The sequence below is a fragment of the Momordica charantia genome (genome assembly GCF_013281855.1).
Source record: "Momordica charantia cultivar OHB3-1 chromosome 3 unlocalized genomic scaffold, Mcharantia_2.0 BLBB01000003.1, whole genome shotgun sequence".
Taxonomy (NCBI): Eukaryota; Viridiplantae; Streptophyta; class Magnoliopsida; order Cucurbitales; family Cucurbitaceae; genus Momordica; species Momordica charantia.
The window spans coordinates 5651001-5662876 of NW_028275161.1; the positions used below are offsets into that span (position 1 = coordinate 5651001).

An 11876-nucleotide genomic window follows, 5' to 3' on the forward strand; every position below is an offset into this window, starting at 1 on the left:
CTTGATCGGAAAGACCATTAGCTATGCTGCATGCAATTAATTTCTTTTAGTTAGGATAATTGTGGCTATTTAGTCTTGTAGTTGAGTTGTTAGCGGTTGGTTTTGTTTAGTTTTATTGTCTAAAGGATGTTGTAAGGTTGCCGATTCATTATTCTTTTAGAGTATTAATTTTGTTAGCTTCTTGAACTACGGGATTGTAACCTACTTAGGATATTTATGAATACATTTGTTTAAGTTGATCATACTTGAATTAGTTTTTGCTTCTTTGCCATTCGAGATGTTAATATTCATTTAGTGGATGGTTTATAGTTAGTAGAGGTTTCCTTAAAGGGTTTGGTTAATGTGAAGTCGGTATTAAATGGTTTATCTGTATAGGATGTGAGTTTCTCTTAAATCTTTAGTGTTGTTGTTCTAATTGTTCAAGCTCTCGTGAGTGTTGAAAATCAGAGTAGCGCAGGAGAAGCGTGGTAGCTTTATTGCTTAGTATTGTTGTGAAGATAATTCTCTTGTTTATGTGAAAATTTTAGGTAGTCTTAGTAACGGTCCCTGTTTGGAAATGGTGAAATTCTTGGGGCGTTACAAAACGTCATGCAAGAGATCTATAGTGGTTCGGCAAACCCTCGGCCTACTCCACTCCCCGAGCACCTCTCAAGATTTTCCACTAAGCACGATCCTTTTATGTGTTCAAGATCTGAAACCCAGTCCTTTTTGCTGGATCAAGACCAAATCTTACAAACCGCTCTTTTTACGGGATATAGAACTAAACCCAACCTTTTTCTCGGAACAAATATCGAAACCCACACTCCGTTCCTTTTACCGGGCTCAAGAACGAAACCCAACTAAGTGTGGAAATAAGAATTTTTCACACACTAAAACTCTCCAATAGAGTAGATTTACAAGTTTAAACTCACAAATACATCGATCCTCACAACAAAAAAATCTCTCACAAGAATAAAAATAGAAGTAGAATTGAGAGCTTGGAGAGAGCAACAATAGATTATAGAGAATTTGAAAATAAGAAAATTGGGTATCTAAAAGTGGGAGAGGAGATGGATTTAAATAGAGGAAGAAAGTGATCGAAAATTGATTTGAGAATAAAATCAAAATTGGACCCTTGGATGATAATGATTGAAGGTGGAGGGTGGAGATTGAATTCTAATATATAATAATAATATATGATAACATAATATTATATATATATATGTATATATATGAGTAACGGTTACTTTTTTACTTTTTTTTTTCTGTTCAAACGGTTCCTTTCTCTTTTTTTTTCTCTTTTTTTTCACTTCATTTTTCAATTTATTTTCATTTTTATTTTCTTTCTTTTTTCTTCTTTTTTTATTTTTTGGTTTTGAATAATTTAGCTCGCCACGTGTCACCATATGATTCGTCCACGTGATCTTCTCGGGTATTTTCCGTTCGACTTGTTTCAATCATAACTTCTTCATTTAAACTTCGATTTGAACCATTCAAACTGTGTTGAATTCGTCTTTTCAAGCTCTACATTATGGACAATTTGAAACACCAAAATCATCAGTAGATTAAGTTTGTTATCATCAAAACATATGGTATGATTGAAGCTCGAAAAGCCAACAAAAGCGCCCTTCAATGACCTTAACGTCCCCTAGTCGAGCAAAGAAAACTAAGACACCAAGCATCTCCAAACGTCATCCACTAGTGTGACACCTGCATCGAAAAAGGGGAAGAAACTCTTAAAGTTTTCAAAGACATAAGAAGAAGCGGTACTCTATTTCCCCCTTTGTTTTGCAGGTCCCAATACTGCCAAGCTCGAGCAAGCATATCAATGTGGTGCTCCCACGCCAACCCACGTTTCGTTGGTTCATCGATCAGGAAACGAGAGTTCTTTTTGTAAAAGGTGTTCAGACTTCGAGACATGCTTCCGTTCATTAAAGAAGATGTTGGTTATGTCTAGAAGCTATGAGGAGGAAGATCAGCCAATGGACGACTCATAAGAGGAAGAAGAGGGTTATGCTTGATCACAAGGAGGTTCAAATCCTTTTTGTCATTCACATTTCCACCCCCCAACCCATGTTGTTATCTTTACTTTTTCTATTTTTCTTAGTCTAGTATAGTAATTTTCAATTTCTTTGCATAAGTATTTTTGCCAAGTCTTTTGTAGCAAGTGTTTTGTCTCTGCCTTTCTCTCAGCAAGTAGTCTTCATGCTAGAGCCTATGCGGCCTCGATATATTTGTCCAGGCTGGAGCATATAATTGTGAGTAGCCCTAATTTTGTTCAACCTCTAGTTTAGGCTTGAGTACCAAGGCCTCAACATCCTTTTATTAGTACTAATCACAAACTGCACACACCTTGTAGATGAGTTTCTATTACTACCAGTCCAAGTCCGAGCCTTACTTTAATATTACTATGTTAAACCTTTACCTTCACCCTTTATGACTCAGCATTTACCATCCTTGGTACATCAACTATCTATCCTACGCGAGAATTTAAACATCCTTCTTATTCTCTTCACTTTAAGTTTTGGGGTATGCTGAAACTTTTTATTATTGTCATTGGTCACATTGAGAACAATGCATCCTTTTAAGTATGGTGGTGTATGCATTCACTTTGCCTTTAGCCTTTGGTATCTAATATGTTGTACAACTAGAAATCTTTCTAATCCTGTAATTCAGTAAAAAAAAAAAAAAAAAAAAGGCTCCTAGATTAAGAAGAGCTAGTAGCCCATAGTTGAAGAAGCCCAAACGAGTAATATAAAAGCTAAAGGTGTAAGGCAAGTGAAATAGGGCTTCAGAAAGGAGTCTTTAGGAGAAGCGAGTTTGTGTATTTAGCAAAGTATAAAGAAATTGGATTAGGATGAAAATAGCCTTTTCTAGAGTGACATCTAAGCTGCTCTCGTTTTGTGTGTTGATAAATAGAGATGTGATAATATTTTCATCTTACTGATTGTTGTTGGCCACTTATATCGGTTTTTTAGCTCTTGTATGATTTGGAAGGATATACAGGTAGCGTGAATAGCTCTATTTGTGAATTAGCTACTTTTCTTTAGTAGATTTTGTGGATGCATAGAAATAAGGTCCCCTAACGCTGCTTGGAAACTGTTTTTATTGCTTGGGTATTTAGCAATGGAAGTTATAGATATTCATGTTTGGGTGTCTCAAAAGAGAACCACGTTAGTTTGAGCATCAGTCACGATCTTAGGCTGTGAGTGAATGAAAGTTAAGGGATCTCCTTCGTCTTAACCCCATTTATGTTTTCCCCTATTTCACCTTCTGTGCTAAAGCTTTTCTTGCCCCAGCATTTATTAGGTTGTCTTCTTCTCTTGGATTCATTTGATTGCACTTTTATGCTTAATTTTTTATAGTCAGCAACATACTACTTGATATTATTTTATTTTTGTATATTCGGTATTCTTGAGCACGAACTTGAAATCTAACACTTAGCCCTTATGGATTTCGACCTTGTTATACTGCAATTAACGGAAATAGTGTACACTTGCACTTGCATTCACATAGGTTGTGGACACGCAGCAAATACCAAGGAAATATGTCAGCGATCCTAAATCCTTCAGTGCAAACATACTATCAAGAGTAGCCACAAGTTGATTCATTAGGGGACAATTATTTCCAGTCAACATGATATCATTGACATAAACAATGAGAAAGAGTACAGAGATACCATGATTTTATACGAATAAGGTGTGGACTTTTCTGTTTACAAAACCCCACAATAGAAGAGCCAACATCCAAGTGTTGTTCCATACCCGTCACGCTTCTTTCAACCCATAAATCGCCTTGTGAAGCTTAGACACATAATATGGAAAGTGAGCATCAACATAGCCAAGAGTCTGAGCCATATAAACATCTTCTTATAAAGTCTCATTGAGGAAAGTGTTCTTGAAGTCAAGCTACTGAAGGTCCCAATTGTATGAGACAACAATATTCATGACAATATGCATTATAGATGCTTTTATGACTGGACTGAATGTTTCGAAAAAATCTACACTCGGAGTTTGATGAAATCCTTTGGCAACAACCCAGCCTTGTGCCGCTGAATCGACCCACGAGAGTTCTGTTTGATTCAAAACATCCATTTACAACACCCACCAAATAATAAGAGGATGAAAGAATGAGGTCCCACGTGTTGTTTTGAAGAAGAGCATTATATTCACGATCCATGGCTATCTTCTGAACTGGAGTGGTGAGTGCATTGGTAACCTGCATAGGTTCAGTTAAAGCCTAATCGATGTTAGAAGTGGGGAGCCTTCAGTTTAAAAATGTCATCCTTAGCCTAGTTTACCAACGGATGATGATGTTAGAAGCAAAGGTCGAGACTGACGTTAGTGCAAGCGGCAATGCAAATGGTGGGGCCAGCAGTTGTGCAGGTGGCGAGACAGGCGGTGGTGCCGGTGGTGGGTAAGAACCAGTCAAATGAGAAGTTTGTGAAGATGGAGATGATACAAACGACGAGTTTGAATTTGAGGGATTATACATGAAAGGTGTAGGCACATGGGTAAGAGAATGTAGGGATAAGGGACGTTCACACGTGGATGAGTTTGGTAGGTTAGGCATATGGCAAGTATATGGGTTTTGGCTTGAAGACAAAGAAGTGGGATTAATGTTCTGGGATTAGGGTGGTAAGGGTTGGGCCAAAGACAGGGAGTTCATGGGCTGAAATAGTAAGTCTGTGCGAGGAGAGAACTATAAGGTTGGTTGGGATTAATGTATGTAGGTTAATTACAACACGAGCTGTATAGAACTTCAAACCCATATGAAAATGGAAATTCTGCTTCGTTTAATTATACTTTGCAAGATATCAAAGTTTTACCAATGGAATTGAGACATTTATGGTCTTTATGAATTGGGCTTCGAACAAAATAGATACATTTTTCATATCAAAATGAGAGTTTCTAGGAGTTAAACAAATAAATGTGAAACATGCACACCCAAATGTTCTTAAATCCGAGTAGTTCAACTGCATATGAAGTAATGACTCCAAAGGCAATTTGCGATGGAGTACAGATGACGGAAGCCAATTAATCAATAAATTTGATGTCTTAAAGGCCTCCCACCAGTAGCAAAGAGGCATTGATGTTTGAGCAAGTAAGATCAAGCCAGTTTCAACAATATGACAATGCTTCCTTTTGGCCCAACCATTTTTGGCAAAAGTGTAGGGATAGGAATGCCGAGGCTGAATACCCAACTGAGCAGACAATTGACGAACACGTTATCAGAATGCAAACTTATAATAGAGACTTAAACTAATTTCTAACCATTATCGTAAAATGATGAAAGGGAGTAACAGTGTCGCTTTTAAACTTTAGAGGATAAATCCAAACGAACATGCTAAAGTCATCCAAAAATGAACATAATATCTATAAACTTTTGTAGAAATGGGGCAATGTAGAATGAGAGCTAGGATTTGAAAACAAAAGAGCATGTGATTTGCCATACTTACATGCATCACAAAAATTAAAATTCTCATTGTCCTTCACTAGTAGATTACAATCCTTAACAACAGAATTTAGAGTCCATAAAGCAGGGTGACGAGGTCTTCTATGCCAAACAACTTTAATCACAGCCACATTTACAACTGGTGTTGAGGTAGAGGATGGGAACATAATGCAAGCAACATCGTTATTAGTCAACTTCAAGTAATTTCCTGCTAAACTTGAACCATTAATAGTGTCATTGCAAGTTCGAGCTGATATAGTCCATCCTTAAAAGACCCCTTCAGAACCACCTTGCCCGTAGAAATGTTATTTACAACGTAACACATAACTAGCATGAAATTCACGATAGACAGTGTTATGAGTAAAAGATAGCAGGTGTAGATGAACTGAGTGGGCCAACCCACAAGTGGTGGGCTGAACCAAGCAGGGCTCGGTCCCGACCTCTGCTCTGTACCAAGCCGGGCTCAGCCCAAAGTCGAGCCCCATCCATTGTCTTCCAGCGGTTATTCCACAACTTAGGGTTGATGCTCCCCTTGCATGCAGGCCAACAAAATCCCAAACTTAGGGTTAGTTAATTGGGAAACCTTAGGGGATTATTCGACTATAAATAGGGAAGGGACCACTTCTTAAAGGTAAGCCAGAACTACACTTTCAAGTGTCTTACTTGTTTAGTGGTCTTTCCTTTTGCTAACTTACGCATCGAAACCAGTGTGACTTCAGTCACACCGAGTTAGGGTTTTGTTCCGTAGTATTCGAGTTGGTACGCGGAGTGGAGAGAACTGGACTACCAGATTCCCAGCATCAACAGTCAGAATTATCTTCGGCAAGCTTGAAAACACTTATAAGATTCTTTGCCATATCAGACACACATAGAACGTTTTTAAGATGTGAAGGTAAAAAGGAAGATCCAATATGAGAAATAAATAGCTTATTACCATTACCAACCATTACTTTATCCTTACCACCATATTCAGAAAGATGAATCACGTTGTTGTAATCAGCAATAACGTGGTTTGAAGCTCCACTTTTAATATAAAAGTTGTGATCAACAACCAATTCAGTACTAGCAACAACTGATTACCTTTTTGTATGGCTAAAAAAGTTTGAGTAGTTGCTGGAGCTACACTCCTTAAATAAATTGCTTTCCAAAACGAGGATGGCACCCAAGCGTAGTGTGTTCTATTCTGCCACAAACCTGACAAACATGTCGATTGTTTGTGTTTGCTTCCAACTACCATATCTTTCTTCTTTGTCCTCTTCCTCTCTGACTATATTCTCATATTGTTTGTCGACTATTAAACTGGTTTTGATGTCATTAACAACCAGAGTTGTTGCCTTTACTAGTTAACATGTTCACATAAGCAGGACTAGCAGTGTTAATGGAGGTGGTGGATTTTAATGAATTCTGTTATTCAAGATGCTTTTCAAAACTCAGCAACTCAGTTTGCGTTTCTAGTCATGTTATGCCTACTATTCCTTGAATCACAACTACTATTGGATTATACTCTTCATCTAGTCCCGAAAGAACTTGAGAAATCAAAGAACATGGAGAGACAAGGCTACCTCCTTGTCCTAGGTTATCTGCATGAGTCTTAATAACATATAAATAATCAGTCATTTTAAGTGAACCCTTTCAGGTTTATTGAAATACCCGACGAAGATAATCTTTTTCGACCCGAGATTGAATACCAAATAGTTTTTTAATGGCAACCCAGAGATCTTTGGTGTTTTCATGTCCCATAACTTGAGTGGCAACTTTATGAGTCATGGAATTATACAGCCACCCAAGTAGAAGTTCATCGATTGCCAACTAGGCTTCATATTGGGGATTGAGTGCTAGTCCGTGAGATGAGCTCACTGTTGCAGGTGAAATTTTAATGGAAGGAGGAGCTTGTACGGTTGGAACCGGTCAAGGAGCAGGTGAATTTGTGCCTTGTGCTACCAGTGTTGGTGCCATTTCTATGAACACGGAGTTCTGCAAAAATTTGGGTGAGCAAGGTTTCCGAGAGGAAGCATTTATTACCCAAGAGTCACGACCCTTTGGCTGCCCTATTGCATTCCACGTGGAAATGAACCCAAATGTTCAAGGATATTCTTTGAGGTCCCAAATACCCAAAGCTACCCGTGAGACCTAAATTAGAAAGAGAATTTTGGAACATATAGAGACATCCGATCCATCATGCAACCCTTCTATTTTTACGTAGTTAGTCAAACTTTCCACAGCATGGTCTATTAATCATAAACTATTTATTTATTTTCTGAAAAAAAAAATTTTTTTTAACACACATTTTTAATCCAACCCTTTGGAAAATGTCACAAGTTGGTAGGTTTACTTCTGTGAAACACCAATCTTAGATGATATTTCATTGAAGTCGACAACATGAGAGCAAGGATTTTCCCATTGAATCAGTTCTCTAGTTGCCTCTCCAATCTCGTCTATCTCTCTCATCAAATTGCTTAAGCAAAATGCCAAAGCCCTCAGACTAAGAATTGCTTCCCTTTTACCATCTTCACCAGCACCTCTCTGATCAACAATAACCTCTGCCGAGTGTTGCAGAAAACAAACAATCAAATTTTCCTTCTCCATTATTTCATCTTTTCCAATCTTCTGTGGCTCTCCCATCTCAACATCGCCACAAATATCATTCTTCTCGCCCTCCTTTTCAAGCACTCTCAGAGATTTCAACGAACTCACATCCGCATAACATGTCACCGACACATTCACTACTTCCTTAAATTTCTCGAGCCCTCCGTCTAAAGTTTCCACAAGTTTTCCCCACGAATCCTCCGTTGTCATTGATAGATTCTGCTTAAGACCATCCATTGCCTCTGTACTCAGAGCCAAGAAATCGACGATTTTCGACAATGAATCGAACAGCTTCCCATAGCAACTGCTCTGAAACGGCAAAAACCACAAGTTGGGCTCCGCCTCAGCCTCGTCGATGAGCTTCTTCAGCTCACAAACTTGAATCCCCAAAGCTCTCAAATCTTCAACACTTGATCCAAAACTGAGTGGGCGGATGCAGTTTTGCAGCGCTCGTAGAGTGGCAGTGAGCTGAATTTTGGCCAGTTTAGAAGCTCTAGTTGGCTGAAAAATGACATCCGCAGCGATGGAAATTGATAGCCCAATAAAAGTTTCCACCATCCTCACAAAAGCAAATTCTGTTGGAGAACCATAATTTGTTCTTCCCAAAACAACCAAAGCTCCGACAACCGCGGAAACTCCGCCGGCGGAACCGTACATGGTACTGTGTCGGAGAAACGTGGTGAAAACGAACCAAGGAAGAAGACAAAGAAGCCTTCCGGCCAAACAACCTGGGAAAACGACAAAACTCAAAACTCCATACACAGATCCTAACATTGTCCCATGAACCTTAACGTTGGCGGCTCTGAATGTGGGCTCTCTGTCGGAAGTGAAGCTGATGGCCACTGCAAGGCTCGCCCAGAACCCGTTTTCGTCACTGTACATTAACCCCAAAAACACCGCAGCGCCCAATGAAACTGCGAGTTTCAGCGCTGCCATTATTAGCCTCTCCCTCCAATAATTTGCGTGAACTTGTTGTTCTAATTTGGTGGGGCGTTTGAGTTGGCATTTACTGTGGAGGAGTTTGAGGCAGAATGTGAAGAAATTATGATGCGTTGGCATGATCTGAACGGCGTTGATTGGATCATCAGACGGCAAAGAAGCATTGTTGGCTTGGTTTAAGGCAAGGGCGACGTGCTTCTCCAATGCATTTATATCGTCATCTCTCATCGCTAGTTCGTTTTGAAATTGATACCAGGGAGAAGGAGGAGTGGCAGTGGACGACAATGCTAGTTCCATTCCCCTTAAGCCCATTCCTAAATCTTGCAAACTCTCGTCATTCCTCGACCATCTCATTCCACAAATTTTTAATGGAAGCCTCTCCCATTGCATGCTTTCCTGTCAATGTAAAAGAAAATATTTAAATCCTGACCTGTGATGACTGCTGTACAAATAGAGAATGTAGTTAACGTAGAGATAATTCTTCACGAGTCATAAAAAAATATTTTTCCAATTTATATACTCCTAAAAAAATTCTATTATTTCCTTACACATCAAACAAGATTAAAAACTAGCTTCGATTACATTGTTAGTCATATCTATTATTCTAGCATAATTAGTGTTTGATTCGGGAAGGTCAAGATTGATTTTAATTGCTTTTAATTTTATGTTTAATAAGTCCTTCAACTTTCAATTTTGTGTTCCTTCAATTTTCAATTTTATATTTAATTGATCTGTAAATTAAAAAAAATGTTGAATATGTTAGATTCCATCCGATGCCAAAATGAAACGTACAAAATTTAAGGTTTAGGTAGTGTGAGATACTTTTTCAATTCAGGTTGTAGATATAATATGGAAAATTTAGAAATTTATTGCATACTTTTTTTATGTTTCAAGACCCTATTAGAAGAAGTATAAAAGTTTAGGCACCAAACTCATCATTTAATTAACTTTTTTGTTTATTATTTTTTTAGTACAAGTGGGGTGAGAGATTCGAACTCATGACCTCTTGATAAAAATAGATGTCAATCACACTCATGTTGGCAAGTTTTCTTTAACTTTATATACATCCCTATTATTAATGAAGAATAACCAAATTAATTAACACGAAAAATTATCTGTAAATACCAAATGTAAACTCTACAATAATATAACCTTTTATTTTTTAGGGTTTGATAAGTTGTAGTTAAATAAACATGAATTTATGTGACATTGTGAATTCAAAAGCAAATATAGGGGTAGGAGTACAAATCCAACTTTTAAAATGATAATAGAAACCTAATTAATTTTACCAGAAATTATTCAACCTTTGCAAGATAACTAATTTTTCTTCAAAAAAAAAAGAGAAAAAAAAAGTGTTCCTCATAAATTTTGTAATAGTTTATTTAAATTAGCAGAATAGAAATAAAGTGGAGTGGTTACTTGGTAATGTTTTATGGAGTGGAGGAGTTTTGGTGCTGAAGAAGACAATAACTGAGCTTTGGATATGGAGGCAGCAGCCACCCTGTCGTCGTCGGTGAGGAATGCTTTCACCAATAGCTTTAATCTCTCCCCCGCGTTCTCCACCACTGCCTTCCTCTTATCTCTCACCTTCACCATATAACATTATTTTTGTGTTTTTTCACTTTTTTTTTCGGCCAAAAAATGGAAACTAATAAAAATTAATTAATAACCTGAAGAGAAGCAAGGCGTGGGAAGGGAAGCAGCGTGGCACAGACACTGGCGGTGGCGCCCATGGCCGTCGTGGCTGCCACGTGGATTGGGTGCATTAGAGGGTCCGTGTGGGGTCCTCCGATGAAGCCCACGACGTAAATGATCACAATCTGGCCCAGAGCAATCCTTTTGGCCAGCAATTGGGTGGACCTCTGCAGCACCACCACCACTGAGGCCAACGCCACCGTGAGTGCCGTCGTGACGGGTGAGAATTTGGTTGGCCCGATGAACCAAAACACGAGCATGGCTGGACACACGGTCTGGAGCGTGGCGAAGAGTGCGAGGCAGGAGCCACAGATGGCGTCGCCGAGAGTGGCGTTGGTGACGATGAGGATAGCGGTGAGATAGGAGAAGGCCGGAAAGGCCACTTGGTGGCGGAGAGAAGCCGGGCCGTACAAAGTGGCACAGGCCACTATGGAGCAGGCCAGTGCAGTCCGAAAGGCAGAGGCCAGGCGCGTGACCCACAAGGCTCGGCCTTGCCTAGATTGGTCACTCATGATGGTGGCCGTTACTAAGTGAAAAGTGAGTAGAGAGTGTTGTAATTTCAAGAATAATATTGATGGTATGGTTTCTAAGTGTTTAAGTAACGGAAGAAACGAATTAGAAATTAGAATTCTTAGTGGACTTTGGAATCCTTGGACCCTACATGTGCTTACAAATGAGAACATATCTCTATCTCGAACTTCCTAATCACCATTAAAAATTTGTCATTCAGATCGTTTTTTTTTTCTTTCTTTTTTAATTATCTATTTTTACCTTGTTTCTTAGTTGTTAAAAATTCAACTGTGGTCAAAATATAATAGATCCTCATCGATCAGGAAAAATATTTTCTTTTAGCTTATATAAGTTTCTAATTTCCATGAATGTGATCAATATTGCAACCGCATACACCTCTCAATATTATATATGTACTTGTTTATTGTCCTTTTCTTATCCCCATTTCCATGTTATTACACATTGCAAAGCACATCAAAAAATTCTTCTCCTCTCTCTCTCTATATGTTTTGTATATGTATATATTGCTTTACCTAACTGACAAATTAAAATAGTCATGATTTGATTTTTGATTACGCAATGAATACTTTCTGTTTTTATAACATAATGAATACTTTCCCGACATCATGTTTTACTTGTTTTTTATTTATTTATCGATTAAGGTTCTAAGTTTTTTTTTTTGTTTTAAATGATAGACAGCTAGAGCAATGGGT

At 38.3% G+C, this 11876-nt stretch overlaps 1 protein-coding gene across 1 annotated transcript; it reads right to left on the reverse strand.

The window, feature by feature from the left end:
* Positions 1-7660: 7660 nt before the first annotated feature.
* On the reverse strand, positions 7661-11201 carry LOC111012189 (uncharacterized). The gene is made up of 3 exons (XM_022286241.2): positions 10629-11201; positions 10378-10545; positions 7661-9354 (listed from the first exon to the last, which is right to left on the reverse strand). The coding sequence occupies exons 1-3, from the start codon at positions 11163-11165 to the stop codon at positions 7762-7764; spliced, it is 2298 nt and encodes a 765-aa protein (XP_022141933.1). The 5' UTR covers positions 11166-11201; the 3' UTR covers positions 7661-7761.
* Positions 11202-11876: the final 675 nt, after the last annotated feature.

Bases quoted from the DNA above. Each gene is read 5' to 3' on its own strand.
- LOC111012189 (XM_022286241.2), bottom strand. From the start codon at position 11,165: ATGAGTGACCAATCTAGGCAAGGCCGAGCCTTGTGGGTCACGCGCCTG. The intron at 10,546-10,628 runs GTTATTAATTAA...TATATGGTGAAG, and splicing joins CACGCCTTGCTTCTCTTCAG to GTGAGAGATAAGAGGAAGGC. The intron at 9,355-10,377 runs GTAACCACTCCA...TTACATTGACAG, and splicing joins ACTCCATAAAACATTACCAA to GAAAGCATGCAATGGGAGAG.